We start from the raw sequence: 16,287 nt of genomic DNA on the forward strand, positions 1-16,287 counted from the left end.
GGGATTGCTGTTGTCATTGTGACACCAAAAGAAGAGCAAGGCTGAGAACAAAGCCCTTCCACCAAGAAGGCAGAGCCAAGAGAATGCCAGAGAAGCAGACAGAGTCGGATGCAACAGAGTATGATGTCCCTATCTCCCACACTTCTTAGGGTTTTCTTTATTTGTAGCAGCGTCCTAAACCCATATAATAATTGCACCCTGGAATGTTCTGGTCAGGAAGTAAGAAGGTGTGAATGCGTTATGCATGTTTGTGTTGGCATGAGAAGAGCTGCATGAATAGCAGGTGCCACGGGCAGTGCATCTTTGGTGAGGGGAAGTTCGGCCTGTGACAGCAGAAAGTAGAAGGACCGAGGTGTAAAATCCACACCTAGAGTCAGATGTCAGGGCAGCTGCAGAGGCTAGGACAAGGCACAATACCTTGCCTGTGTGTGTTGTCCTAGGTGACCCAGAGCAGCCAGATTTCCCCGAGGGAGAAACCAAACAACAAATCCACTGTAGCCCATACCCACTCCTCGGGGTACCAGGAACATACTCTGAATGGGACCTTATGGGAAGAACTAAAGAAGACGTTTCAGTACTTGCTGCTTTGCCTTCATACTTCATTGTCCCATGGCGGGAAAGAAGGAAGACAGGCCATGAACAGCTTGAAGGGGAGCCAGCCATCCTACAAACTCATATAGGCTGTTGAAGCTTGAAGCCTGCCCATCAAAGTGCCCACCCAGGGATTCTGTTCCCCAAAGACACCAGTCTTTGTCCCCATAAGTCCCCCACCGGAGTCAGATCTGCCTCCAACCTACAGGAAGTAGATCTTGCTCTAAGAGATCCAAACCTGGGGGAGAGGATGACCTTCTACAACAACCTGGCACTCAAAACCAGCAGGTATTTTTTTTCAAATGCTTATTGATTGGATTCATTACCACTATATGTGGTTCTAGAAAATTTCATTTTTAATTTTCATATTTTAGATCTGATCCAACGCATTTTTCTTTACTTTTCAGGATACACATAAACACTATGAGAACTTCCAAGACAGCTGTACCTGGGTAATATTTTAGTTTTTCGAACAAAGTATTTACAGTAAAATACTGTGATCTGATGTGATCAAAGGATGTCAGCTCTTTGATTAGAAACAACAAAAGAGGCAGCAGATGACACCCTTGGAAACGGCTGCACATGCATCCATCTAGCGGGGCATTTGGAGGTAGCAACAGAAGCATCACTGTGCTGATAATACTCAGCCACACCAGATACACAGCGCGAAATCTGGTTTCTGGATGACTGACGTTCCACTGAGAGGACGTAAGAGTTGTGCCCAGGGCTTGAAGAGCTGCATAAAAATCTGATGAACTAGTCATGAGAAATGCATTGATTGCTTTGTCCAGCATCGGCAGAGAAGACCTGCTGCTCTCCTTCACTTCACTCCTCCGCCGAAGGGAGAACACCGTGGCCTTTACGGGGCCCAGGGGAAGGAGGAGCCAACCTGTGAGCCAGCCACAGAAACACAGCTCTGTGCAACCACCTGAGGAGGTCGGGGCTGGCTGCAGAAAAAGACAGGTGTGGACCTAAAAATGGGAAGAGGACGGGCACCCCCATGTGTCGATCAAGGTATCAGTGATGATGGAGTGAATGTTTCCTATCTGATTATAAGCATCCTGTCCAGGAAGGACTTGATCTATGGGGGTTTTTCCTGTCTGCTCACTGTATGGCCTCTTCACGCTCTCGTTCCTACTGTACCTCTTTTTCTCTTAAAATCACAGCTTTATTGAGCTGTAATCCACAAACCCTACAATTCACCTGTTTAAAAGTGTACAATTCAATGACTTTTAGTATATTCACAGATACTCGGAGGTGCAACCATTACCACAATCAACTTTAGAACAGTTCATCACCCCAAAAGAAACCCACATCCACGAGCATTCACTCCGGTTTCGCTCCAGCCCTCCCAGCCCTAGGAAACAACTCATCTACTTTCTGTCTCTATGGTTTGCCTATTCTGGACATGTCATGTAATAGATGCGATGTAACATATTGGAATCGTACAATATGTGGTCTTCTGTAATTGACATCTGGCGCTCAGCATAATGTTTTCAAGACTCATCCCTCCCATAGCATGTGTACTGTATCACTTCCAAACCGTTTCTCTGTAGCTCTCCCTGTTGAACTATAACTTTACCTCTTCTCTTCCTCGAGTGGGCACTATTCACTCCCGAAATGTGCTTGTGAACTACGAATCAAATTTAAGAAATCCTGATTCAGAAAAGTCCAAGTGATTTTGTTGGGAGTCTCCTACTGCAATGAAGTGCAACTCATCCATAGTATGAGTTTTTAAAAAAACGAATTTTCTAAAACTCATTAGAGGCATGTGGCTAATGTGAACCAGTGATGGGGTCCTTATAAAACTGACTTACATGCAAGAGATAAAGGAGGGGCCACAGAATTCCTATGATAGAGCACTTGAGAACAAACATATTCAGTCACCCAATAACTATTAATGCCGACTACCTGCCAGACACGATTCTAGGCGTTGGGGATTGGCAGTGAACAAAACAGACAAAAATATTTGCTCCGATGGGGCATGTATTTTAGTGATATGTCATAAAATTATTTAAAGAAAGAACAAAAACCAAGGGAGTAATAAGCCGAAAAGTCAAAGTAGTGGTAACTTTGGGAGGAAGTAATGAGAGAAGATGGGGGAGGAAGGAAGAAAGGAGAAGGGTACCCAGGATGATGCAAAGGTAGGTAGTGTTCCTACGTTGGGTGGTGGCTTTTGTTAGCAGAGTTATGGTGCTGTGCTTTGTAGCTTGCATGTCTGTTGCAGCTATTCATTTGCATATATTGAATATTACATCAAACATAATTTTAAAAAGAGCCACTCCTCTGAGTTGGAAAGTAGAAAGAGCAGTGTCCCTTTGAATGAGAGAGACTTGTCCAGGCTAATTTAAAATATTTGTGGGAATATGGGATACACAGTAGAGTCTTACACTGAGCAGAGAAATTCTAAACTGGTGGGATTCCACTTCAAGTTTTTGAAATGCCGTTGAAGAAGAGCAAGGTAGTATGTTGAGGGGAGATTTTTCCAGTTATCTTAGAAGATCATGAACTCTGAGTGATTACTGATCCCCCAGGAAAGGAACCTATGGAGCATCTTCATTAGCATGAAAACTTCATAAGACCAGAGATTTTTATGTTTTGTTCACAAATTTTCAAGTTTCAAGTTTCTTTCCCAGATATTGTCCCATTTGATTCTTACAACAAGTGTTACCAGCTCATTGTATGGATGAGAAAATGGAAATTCAGAGAGGCCCACGTTGACACAGCCAGTTGGTATTGCTGTTTGGGCCAGATCCCCAACTTCCCAACACTTGTCACACAACACCACCCTTGAAGTCCGGGGTCCCAATGAACCCATATTTATTTACAAAACCCCAAAACGAATGTTAGAAGTTTCAGAGAATTACATTTAAAGTGACACAAAGAAATGCCAGTGTACTCTAGCGGTAAAAAATTAATGGAACTCACCACCATCAGAAGGAACACAAGCTGAAACACAAGCTAGGAACTCGGAAACAGGTTTTCATGAATTCCTCAATGACAGATTTACACTCAGCGATTTATGAAAAATAAGATGTCTGCAGGGCACCTCCTCCCTGAGAGGCTGCTGTGCATTTTTACAAAATACCCCTCAGTGCCATTACTGGAGTTAGAATAGAGAATCAAATAAATACCAGAGCAACTATTAATATTATGTTCCTATGACAAGTTGCACTATTTAACTCAAAATCCTGTCTTCCACGTTGAAATGCCTAGGATTTGCTGTGGTTATGTTCCTAATCTTACTCTGATACTGTTTCAAGAGTTTACAAAGTCCACGTCAAGTGCTTTTTCCTCCGAGGAAGAAGTCACATTTGAAGGTGGGGAGTTGGTTTGTCGGTCAGTTTGGCTGCTTAAAACAAGCACAGGGCTCTCATGTGGTCAAAGTTCAACCCGCAGGCATATTTAATGTCACATATGAGAAAACAGTGCCCTAGTCACTGAGAGTACCTTCAACTCTGGACATTGATCGTGCCGGAGATAACAGACAGGACAGCTGGCTTCAACTAACCATGTCCCCAACCGGAAACTAACAACTCACAGGGCACTTCCTGAAGGAGACCCAATAAGGCTCTCTCTGCATATGAACACCAGCAAAATAGTATTATTTGCCCAGTAAACATGGTTTAACAGTCTCACTGTCTGTGGGGACAAACACTGTAAAAAAAAAAAAAAAAAAAAAAAAAAAGGCTAATTTTTCTATAATAAAGTGAATTTTAACGAGCACCTTAAATCAATATTAGGCAGCCAAATTATGTGTATTAATATCTACACATCATTAGCATCAGCCCAAAGGAATTCTTTCATCGCTAAAAGTAATGCTAAGCTTGACTTTTCATTTCCCTTGGTATTTATTTACATATTACATATTTGGTTGGAAATAACTTGTTTGAAACCTAATCCACTTCTGCTTTCTGTGTATACATATACGCACACACTCATACAAGCAGACACACAAGCGTGTATTTATACCCACGTACAGACATCTACATGGACATGTGTGTATATACATATACATATTCATGGCAAGAAGCCTCAGTGTAAAGACTATCAGACAAGAATTTTCTCCACTGGTTGAGAGAAAAGCATGTCCCCTGTTCTCTTACCTTCCCTTTACCAATTCACAGCATTACAGCATTGCAGGCTTTCTTTGGAAGGAGGGCTGTACATAAATCTATGGAAAGTCTAGAATTATAGCGAAGCAAAAAAAACAACAACAAACAAACAAAAACGAAGTAGAAAACCTGCATAAACAAGAATCTGATGAAAGCTCCAACCTGTCCTTCTCTATAGTATTTCATTTCAAAATCACTGTACAGACCCAGGGATATCTCTCCATGTCCGAGACTGGAACAAACCAGGGACCTGGGAATGATGACTAAACTGTCCTCAGTAGGTTTCAGGCTAGAAAGTGGAAGTGGCTACAACTATGGGCACCACTGGCCAGTGAATCAGCAGGTTCTGTATGATGGAGTCGGTGATAAAGACTAGAACATTCTCCCTGGAGTCATCCAGATCAGTGCTGCCTAATACAAATGTAACATGAGTCACATATGTAATTTTCAACATTTCTAGGAGCTACTTTAACTGTTTTTAAGTAAAGAGGTGAAATTAACTTTTAAAGTATATTTTCTTTACCTTAATATACCCAAAATGTCATCATCTCAACATACAGTCAACATAACATTTTGTTAGCTGTCCTTTTGTTTTGTACTAATCTTCCAACTCTGGTGTATCTTTTCCCTGGCAGCACATCTCAATTCACAATCGCCACATGCCAAGGGCTACAGAGCCCACAGGGCTGCCACACTGGACAGAGCCGGCCTCGGTCTTGATCATCAGACCCTTATAGGTTGGTGCTGCAGCCCTCACCCTCCAATAGGTGCTACAGAAGATTTACGCACAAAACCATACTCCTTGCTTCCTGTTTACCCGCTGCCCCAACACTGATCTCTCGGAGTTATTCCTTGAAAGCAAAATGGCTGAAGAAAAAGTACGTCTTTACATTATTCATGGGGTATTCTGTGAAACCATAAGGAAGTGCTAGGTTTTGTTTCCTTGAAGAAGCCAGTACTCAGCCAGCACTGAGGGTACAAAGGGCAATGATGAGGCACAATAAAATCCAGGGGCCGACCCTCTGATTAGAAAAGAATCGCATAAGGTTATCACCCAAATGACTCTGTGATTCATAATGCCCTAAATTTATGATCTGAATTCCGACAGTAATGAACAAACCCGACATGCTACAGTGCTCTGGCTACTATGGTTTCTGAGTCCAATGACCTCCGCATCTATCCACCTCTTTCTTGACAGTGCTTGACATTTTCAAGATACCTTCCATCTTCCCGATTTTTGGTTGCAGTTGATCATGGTAAGAGAAGTTCAAGAAGGAGGGCAGCTTCCTTTTCTTAGGAACTGTCATGTTCTTGCATCTTATTTGCATGTGTTTTTCCCCAATTAAATGTGCTGAAAATTCCAAAAGCTAACTTTATTTTCTCAAAACCAGTGCATTTGCTTTGCCCCATACATAGGCCTTTTGCAGAAGCAAACTACTTCTAGGCCAACGGTTTGCCATTGGCCAAGTTGGTATAAAAGCTCTTTTAAATAACACAGCTTGGATAGGCCACCAGCAATCTCAGTCATCACATTCACAATTTTCCTATTTTCTTTATGACGTTTTGGAAGAGATACAATGATATGATCCAAAATTCTTTTGGACATGGGCATTTTTTCTTCTCGGAGGGTGAAATTACAACTCACTGGGGGGTTTGTTCCAAAAAGAAATGGGGTTGCCATTAGGGAAGCTACAGACCATTTTTTATAAAGCTGGAATCCAACTTCAGGACTAAAAGAGTTGATAAACATCTTAACTCTCCCCAGTATCAACCTTTAGCTGCCATTCCAGTTTCCCTCTGTGAGGAAAAAATTATTTTCATAAAAGAAGGCAATTTTCAAAATTAGTGAAATATAACCTAAGCAGGGCAAAGGAGTAAACACAGGATGGGAGGACATTCTATCAAAGTTTCCATCCTTAGCTTCTAATTTTACATTAGGAAAGTCCCTGTCTTAGAATGACTGGTGCTGTCCAACAGAATCTTCCACAGAAGGATAGAAATGTCCTATTTCTGTGTGGTCTAATGGGGTAGCTACTAGCCACATGTGCTGTTGAGCACTTGAAATGTGCCTAGTGAACTGACGAACTGACATTTTCTTCTTTGATTTAAAATTAAATAGCTACACAGGGCTAGTGGTTGCCATACTGGACGACACAGCTTAATATAGTTAGGGCAGACCCTGGGTCACTTAAATCTGTGTGTCTCTATCGGCACAACAGCCTGGAGATCTAAGGCCCATTGAAAATACAAAGCACTTCATGACTTTTTTTTCCCTGAAAATATTAAATAATTAAATAGAACAGCCTCTATGAAGCCAGACAGGAAAAACATCTGCAAGAAATTCTCTAAGGACGGTGCTACTCTTTAGGATGAGTCAGGAAGGGGAATGGAGAATTAATGTCCTGAGTGCGTGGCTTCTAGATGCCAGTCCCAGCTCCAGCTCCATCATCAACTAGCTGAGCAGCACGGGAGTCCCTTGGACTTCTGGGATGTTGGAATCTGCTCAACAACTTCCAAAGTTCTAAATCTACAATGAAATGTCAACTCAATCCAGCTTGGGAGAAACATAATTCTCAGGTAGCAATTATTGCCTGTGGTCTCCCTGAACTCCTTCTGTAATTTCGGTTCCTCTACCTTTGTCCCTTGAGATATGAGCTAACGAATACACAGCCTGCCACCCGAGGACTCAGAATCTGGGCGTTCCATCAGGTGATCACAAGACTTGACGTGCTCACCCAAAATGGAACGCTGGTGAAACCCCAGGGAAGGTAGTCCACGGAATGCAATGTACTACCATTCTGTTTTCCTCATTTTTTTTTTCTTTCATTTAGAAAAATCTTAAGCCTTTAGAAAAGTGGCAAGAATAGTACATTGAACAGCTATATACTCTTCACCCGGCAGCAAGACTGTTCTTAAGTACAGATACCTGCAAGTCTAGGAGTTCTCTCTGCAAAGTAATGACTGGGTAAGACTTCCCCGTTCATAACGTGGTGAGAATAAGTGTTAGTCCCGCTGAGTGAGGAGGGTCTGAGTAACTACTGAGGGGAACAGTACAACTACATCACCGTGTTTCCTCTCTTAACAATTTCAGCCTTCGAGTTTGACGTCAGAAACTTTTTAAACAGAGATAGAAACCAACCAACCCCTTATGTTTCGACAGGGAAAAGAATGGTCTTTGAAATCAGGAAGACTTTGTTCAAATCCAAGCCCTGTTGCGCTCTCTGAACCTAGTTCTTTGTTTGCAGAATGGGGTATAATGTGTACCTCAGAGAAATGTTCCGAGAATTACATGAGATAACGTAAACAGCACGACACAGGAACAGCCATCCAGTACTGCTAGTTGGCTTTTATAGTTTATAAGCATTTTCCCAAATAGTGCTTCAGGAATGACAACCCTGTGGCATAAATTCGCCAGACCTCGCTATTTCTGGTTTATAGCCAGTAGAAGCGAGGCTCAGAGACATTACGGGAAGGAGAGAAGGATGGGAGGAAACGGATATCTAACGAGCAGATGCGATGGCCAGGTCCGCTGCAGGCTATGCTTCTATCACTTCTTTTAATGCTCACATCAACTCCAGGAAACAGGCTGTCACACCGCCGTTTGCAGTGAGGTATTTAAGACTCAGGGAGGCTAATTTTACCGAAGGCCACATAGCTAGCTAGTCGCAGGGCTTGGCTAAGCATCTGGTTTAAGTACCTATGTTAAGGGCTTAGGAGCCTTGGTTAAGGGGTCAAAGGTCCCGGTTATGGGCTTAAGGGCTCTAAGGGTGAAAAAGCCTCGGTTAACGGTTCAAATGCTCTGGCTAAAGGTTTAGTGTCCAGGTCTCCTGACTCCAAGTTTAGGACTCTTCCTATGACCTCTAATGAAGACCCAGAATGTGGGATCTCTCACCAGCTCAAGGAAGCAGACTTTCTCACAATCTAGGTGATTCTCCCAGGCAGCTGGTATCTAGCCTGTCTTCATGAAAACGTGCTCTCCCCAGCAGGCCCACCAAGGCAAGTGGTGACTGGCAGCCTGCACAATGTGTAGGTGATACCTCAACTCCAGGAATCTAATCTTTGGAACCACTGACCTGAGGTGATTACAACATTTTAAATAAGACTATGAATATTAGAGAATGTCTGTGGGAACTCGGACTTGAGTGATTTAAAATAACACTTTAGGGGTGGCCGGTTAGCTCAGTTGGTTAGAGCGCGATGCTTGTCACACCAGGGTTGCCGGTTCGATCCCCGCATGGGCCAGTGTGAGCTGCGCCCTCCACAACTAGATTGAAACAGCTACTTGACTTGGAGCTGATGGGTCCTGGAAAAAACACACTTAAAATAACTAAAAGTTAAAAAAAATCATAACGCTTTGTACCACTGAGGCTATATTGTGAATGGGCGGAGGTTGGGTTACTTTGACAGGCCGCACTGTGGAAGCAAGGCCATTCTGAAGTCAGACCATACTGTAAGGACTATCTTAAAAAACAAGCCCCTACAAAGATGCTTGATTAATAATAAATAAGGGGAAAGCAGACTATTTGCACAAGCAGCTGGTGGATGGCTCTCCCCGGGTGCACAGATGAAAAAGTTTTATCAATACTTGGCAATGCACACACGCCAGGTCTTCAGCCTCAGACCCCAATGGACAGCCACATGAGTCCCATGGCCAGCACATTCCTAACTGGGTTTTCCTCCAGCCACGGAGACTTTAAACAAACCTCTGCCTTTGTTAGTAACTTCGAGACACGTTAAGTGTGTTTTGTCACACCAACCAGCCTGCACCAGCTATACAGAAGTCCATCTTAACCCTCTGACCATAATCCACATGAAAAACACAATACCAGTTTCCTTTCCCACTCAGCAAATGGAAGGAGAAGCAAGCGGGAAGGTGCTTGGAGGATTTGGAAACTACTGACAGTAAAGAAGACCAAATGTAGGATTCACGAAAACCATCTCTAAATAGAAATCTGACCAACACACACTAAGAGGTGAGAAAATCAAAAGGAAAAGGTGGACGGGAGAGAGAGGGAAGGAAGAAGGAAGGAAAAGAGGGAGAGAGGAAGGAAGGGAGGAAAGAAAAGAAAGCAAGCCATTCATTTTGAAAATTAAATGACCTACTTTAGGAGCCAGGAAGTGCGAATATGTTTATCATAAATGATTGGCAGGTGATAGATGGATACTATTAATCATATGCCCATCACTAGGTCCATTTCTCTTTCTCTGTATCTAAGTATCTTGGCAGGTATCTCGATCTTCTGGCAAAAAACTATTTTCCAAAACACACCAATGTATAGGTTTTCCAAACCCAATGTCCGGTTATTTTCACCATTGTGCAAAGACAGGAGACCCTGCAGAGCAGCAGACGGCCCTCAGCAGGTCTGACACTTGGGCCAACCCCCAGGTGGCAGCTCAGAGAACACACTGTCCAGTTAAGCCCTACACAGACTGGCCTCGGAAAATACCTGGTGTTTGCGTTGAACAAATGGCAGCGCCATTCAAAACACTTCATAGGGTTAGTGGGAGTGGGGTCATCTGGCATTTTAGCAAAAGCACACAAGTCAGTGGGCCCTTGTCAAACACTGAAAACATGCAGTCATGCTTAAGAGAGCCTCCTTTCCTCTCAGAGGCTATATCCCTGGGTTCATCTGTGTTACCACAAATGGACAATGAAAATCTACTCGTAAGTTGAAATGAGATGTGTAAAGGTCACCAGAAAACAGCAGGGAACAATCCTCTACATCTGAGGGAACGGTTCTCTCAGGAGGTTCATTTGAGCTTTGTGATTTTTAAACAGATTTTTATTAAAAACGTAGCTAACATACACTATATTAGTTTCAGGTGTACAGCACAGTTATCCAACATTTATAGACCTAAAGAAGTGACCACCACGGTAAGTCCAGCAACCACCTGACACTGTACAGCTTTGTGGGTTTTTTTATTTGCTATCTTTTTGAAATTGCAATTTTCTTTCTTTTTTTTTTTTTGTAATTTAAAATGACAAGGGTAATCAAATTATCCAGCCACTCTAGGTGATTATAAAATTAAATTATCAACAATTATCACTAAAACAAAGGTAAAGAAATTGCTTTTGCTCATAATTGAGTATTTCTGAAGTATCCAAATGTCCAAAAGAAGACTTCTCATCGTGAACGTCTGTTTCAACAAAGACACCCTGTTTTGTAGTGTTAGACTCATGGAGTTTCTAATTACACATATGTAAGTCTTGGCAGCGTTATTATCGTTCAGTTTTACCTCCCGCATTGAGGAAGATGAAAGATTTGTATATGTCACGGGTTGTGGACCTCCAATAATGAGTAATGAAAATTCTTATTTATCACCTCTAGGATCACCACCGGCGTGACAGTACAAGAGAGCATTACAGTTGCCCTCCGTCCCCATAGCCATGGATGCAGAGTGCTTACTTGAGCACCCTTGGAACCCACCCCTGGTGGGTGGGGGGTCCTGGAACCAATCCTCCTCAGATATCCAGAGATGACTATATTTACCTCGCCCACACTACCCTTGCATAGAATCTGACGAAATAACTGCCTCAGTCCATTCAGGAATGTTCTTTTCCCAATTAAGGTTTGATGACTCTGTAGCTAATACTGATTTTTACCTTTTTCCATTTGCATTTTAATTTTAAAAGTCTATGTTGATCTCATTTCTATAATTACAGTGTGTTTATCTTCTCAAAATCTTAACAACTTCTTAACCAGGGGTCCTTTTAATATTTAATTTTTTACTTAGTTCAGTTACTGAAAAACATCTCACAGTTTATTTATTACTTGAGTTGATTTTTTTCTTTTCTCTGTGAAATTTTCTATGGGGCAATCATTACTACAAGCAAAAAGTTCTTATTTTAATTATAAAAGCCAATATAATCCATGATTATTAAGGTAACTATTTTGCAAATCAACCACTGTTTATTTCAGAATATAATCAAGTACCACAGACTAGATTAAACGCTTCAGATAGGGATTTTTTTTCTATTTAAAATAATAAAGGTAATCAAACCTTCCTGCCAATCTAGATGATTGTGAAATTTAATTACCAGCAGTTATCATTAAAACAAAGGCAAAGCAATTTCTCTTACACATAATTGAATATTTGAGAAGAAAATTCCTGAAGAGTTCTCAGAAAATGTATTTAAAAATGAATGTTAACCTGGTTATTTCATTTGTTATGCCTCAGTTGGTAATATAGGATAAATGACACACGTGGGTGCTGCAGCTGAAAAACGGCAGGTATGAACATATTCTCAGGTAACTTTGGGCTTAATACTGAGTAAATTAGTAGATCTTTAATCCTTGTGCAAACACAACCAAACCTAAATCTCCCAAAGCTATCCCTCTAAGAGAGGTTTAACCCAGGGTATGCGAGTTCACCTCTCCATGGACACTATAAAATCGACTGTTCAGTTTTTAGTGCTCAATTGCCCAAATATGTCCTAAGGCATCTAGAGCTGTGCCAGCAAAGCCACTGCTACCTGCACAGAAAGAAAGCCTCCTGCACCAGCAGCAGCAGTAAGTGAGCCGGCAGCTCTGTGCACGACGCTGCTTATGGGCCTAGAACAGGGGTGTCCAAACTTTTTTCAACGTTTTTCATTCACCAAGGGCCCTATGCGGTAAAATACACACACAGCCGGGCCACTCACTCGAGGTGAAGTACGTATTGCCTCACCTGGTTTATTTAAGTAAACTAAATATATTTTTGGAATTTGCTGCGGCCAATTAACAATGGATTGCGGGCCGCAGTTGGGACACCCCTGGCCTAGAAGCATAACAGTGCAGAGAAGAGGAACCACCGAGAAAAAGGATCAATAGCCCTAAGAAAGGAAGTTGAAAACTAGGTCATGAACTTTATCTCCAGGCCTCTGCCTGCATTCTTGCCCTTTCCTGAAATGCCTTTCCCTCTCTGCTTTCTGGAAAACTTACTCATCCTTCAAGGCCCAACTCACAGGTCACCTCCACTGCCCACTCTAAACTAAGGTCGTCCTCTCTTCCTTGCACTCTCCTCCACATATCGCATTTTATCTTCTGGAATACAGACTGATATTTGCTTGTCCATCTCTGCTGCTGGATGGTGAGGGAAAGCATCTTGAGTCACTGTTCTATTCCAAACACTTGGGACCTTGTCTGAAACCTAAAAGACACTTAATAAATGCTTGTTTAACGGAGCCCCAACCTCAAGGTCAAATTTAACATGCAAAGTAAAGGGCAGATTTTATTTCTGTTTGACTTATTTCTGCACCTAAAAGTCTGAGCCATTGACTGCCATTTTCTTCATTCCTCCAAGAAGCAAAATTCATTCACACCACACACTTAGTAGGTGCCACACTCTGTGTGCTAAATGCTCTCCACACGTTAGCTCTTTTAATCCCCTAACAATCCTAAGAAGCAGTTTCTATTAATAGCATTCGCCTGATTTACAGATGAGGCAATTGAGGCAGAGAAGTTTACTCAGCTCGAGTTTCCTAAGTCATCAGTGATGGAACCAGAACTCAAGGACAACAATCCCAGTACTTCAGAGCTAGAAGGAACCCCAAAATTATCTTCCTCATTTAACCTCTTTGAAGCAGAGGCTTACATGGCTTACTGCCTGGCCCATAGCAGCCCCTCCAAAATGGTCATTTAATGATGGATGGAGTGCCCTAATTTCTGAGATTCTGACCTTTGGCTGGGAGTCCCCAGCTGCCACCACAAACAGGCTCTATTCTTTCCTCCCCAACACCTCTCACAGGTGTGAATTGCTTATGTCACCTGAATTATTCATGAACCACGCCATGGAGAGTGTGCTTAAAAAGAGAACGACGGTTCTCCTTATTTTTCAAGACAAAGTGCCGCCGGATTAACTGGTGAATCAGACAATATCAGCTCATGGCCCAGGTTGATTCACACCAAATAATATATCCATGCCCACTCTTTGAAATTCAGCTTTCACGTCATTTCCCAGTTTCCATTAGGATTTAAAACAGTGGTAACTGAGCAGGAAAAAGAACCATCATAAATAGCTTTAGCCTATCTGCAACGCACTTACCACTATCTAAAGCTTATGCTCCCCTGCTGCTTCAAACCCATGTATTCTTCCTAACGCTGAGTTAGGTTTTTCAATGAGGTTTCTTAAGCTACATGAAGACTTGAAAATTCAGACGCCACAGCATCGGTAACTTACATCATCAGTAAGTCATGCGAAACTACTTCCGTCTTGTCTTTTTTCCTTTCTTCTCCCCCTAAGCCACCTCTCTCCCTCCCCCCGCCCACGAGTTGATTTTCTAGTGGGAAGTTTTCCGAGGGGGAAAGCCATCTGTTAATCCCGAGCCAACATCACTATTTTAAATTCAATGTGAGTCAACCAAAATGAATTGAAAAGCAGCAGCAGTGGTTTGGGGTACTAAAAATAAGCGGTAGCATTTGCTGAGTTCTCAGAATTAAAACCACAGGCAGTCAACTTGTTGCTACTCTTAATAAGATATGACTGTTCTGTCCCATTGGCTGCTACTATGAGAAACTTGAACTGGAACATACACCTAACAACATTGTGCTTTTGATTAGCTGGCCGTGATCAAGAAAGGAAGTGACATTTCCCTGGAAGTAAACCTGCCAAAGAAAGATAACAGATGGCTTTCAAGTGATCACCTTTGCCACATCACAGCTACACCTTAGTCAAATTCACCTTGCATTTATGAATTAGTCACACCTCTATAGATATGGTTCCTTCAGGTCTGGCTTGCTGTCCAGTGCCTCCCAGCGTTTCTTCCTTTTAGTTTAATTTTTGGGTAATAATCACACACAATAGGAATACAATATTAATATGCTGAGCATTTCCATTAGGACTTCAAGAACTTCTTGAACCCTGAATACTGTATACTACACTAAATGTCTTACCAGCTATCCCTTTAGGGTTTGTCATTAAAGTTTTCAGTAACCTGAGAGGTAGAAAAATTCTACCTAATGCATCATTCTGATTAGAAACCTGTCATACTCAGAAACCAGTTGGTCTGCTTCTATTGATTCCTACTCCTTCAGATTCATTAGCAATTTTTTTCCTCTTCAATTAGACCTGCTGATCAGCCATAGAAAAGCTGAAAGAAGTCCTCCCTTTTCTCAGCCGCACTTGAGAAAAAAAAAAAAATGTATGCCTGGAAAGTAAAATTACAGAGCGTATTCCAAGAGGCCACACAGGAAAATCAATCTCTCTCTCCCTCTCTTGTGTGTTCTCTCTCTCTCTCTCTCTCTCTCTCTCTCTCTCTCTCTCTCTCTCTCTCTCTCTCTCACACACTCACACACACACACACACACACCACACACCACACACCACACACCCAGGTAAATTGCCAGAGGCTGGGCTCAGACCTCCTGTTCCTAGCTCGCTTCAATCAGGACGAGAAAGACACAATCCCTTCCATACTTCTATCTCAAACCCATGCCCTGAGCATGTGTCTCCACGGAGCTAATTTCTGAAACAAACAAAGAAAATCAAGTCTGCGAGGAGAGAGGGTTTTGCACCCCTCTGCCTTGAATTCGGGCATCCAGCTCAGTGGGCGCCGCACTGCAAGCGGGTCCAGGAGCCCGGCGTCACCCTAACCTTCCCTGGTTCGCCAGCTCCGGTTCCAGCTGTGCCTGCAAGTGCGAGCCTGCCCGGCTCCTTTCGCTTCTCTTTTGCTGCTCCCCAAGTCCCCAGAACACCGGCGTCCGCACACTAAGGGTGCCACCGCTCTCCGAGCTCCTGCGCTGTCAGATGTCAGACACAGGGGTGCAGTGGGCACCAAGGGTGCTGGCAAACCAAACAAGTGTCACACCGGATGCCTGCCCTCACTGCTAGAGAGGGGCAGGACGGCCACAGGTAGACTCTACCCATCCCAGGATGCGGGGCGAGGGCAGAGGGCGGGACCCCCAGCCCGACAGCCACGCGCGACAAGCTACAACTCACCCGAGGACACAGATGAGCCGGACAGGCTGGAGTTGCTGGACGCTGCCATCTCCGTGCACCCCGCGTCGCTGCTCGCTCAGCCCCGGTACGCACGCAGCCGCCGCTGCCCTCGCCCGGCCGTCTGCAGCCGCTGCGGTCCCCAGCCCATGGCAAAGTCCTGGGTACGCACAGAAAGCACCAGCCTCTGGACTCTGCCTGCACTTCCTGCTCCACCAGATGACGCGCTGCTGCCGCCGCTATTTATTTGTGGTTTCTGTCCCTCTCCGTGCCTTTGCACGCTTTTCTCCGGGTGCCTGGGGTAGGTGGGAGCTGAGGGAGGCTGAGGGGCGGCCAGAGCGGACCGATCGTAGCTCCAGCCCCCCCAGCTCTGGTTCGCGCTCCTCCGCGCACGGCTGTGACCTGGGCACCCGGGCGGCCCCGCTCCGCCCCGCCAGCTCCCCGCACTCTGGGCTCCCGCCTTCCCAGTGGCACTTTGAGCAGCCCGGGCAAAGGCGGCGGGAGACAGACAGACAGAGCGACCTCCCCCTTTTCCCTCCGCCCCAACTCCGCTCGGCGCACACAAAGGAAGAAGAGGAGACGCGGGAGCTCCGGCGCTGGTTCAGCTGCCCTGGGCTTGACAGCTCCTGTGTCGGGGCTGAAAGGGGAAGCTATGGACCGAAGGGCA

The 16,287-nt window shown here is 43.9% G+C and overlaps 1 protein-coding gene across 1 annotated transcript in view; it reads right to left on the reverse strand.

The window, feature by feature from the left end:
* Positions 1–16,078, reverse strand: part of CHN2 (chimerin 2) — a 277,643-nt gene extending 261,565 nt beyond the window's left edge. Inside the window, exon 1 of the mRNA XM_033088120.1 lies at positions 15,624–16,078. Within this exon, the coding sequence (XP_032944011.1) occupies positions 15,624–15,672 (49 nt within the window). The 5' untranslated portion in view covers positions 15,673–16,078. The remainder of the gene's footprint in view (positions 1–15,623) is intronic.
* Positions 16,079–16,287: the final 209 nt, after the last annotated feature.

This window comes from Rhinolophus ferrumequinum, chromosome 20 (assembly GCF_004115265.2).
Source record: "Rhinolophus ferrumequinum isolate MPI-CBG mRhiFer1 chromosome 20, mRhiFer1_v1.p, whole genome shotgun sequence".
Classification (NCBI taxonomy): domain Eukaryota; kingdom Metazoa; phylum Chordata; class Mammalia; order Chiroptera; family Rhinolophidae; genus Rhinolophus; species Rhinolophus ferrumequinum.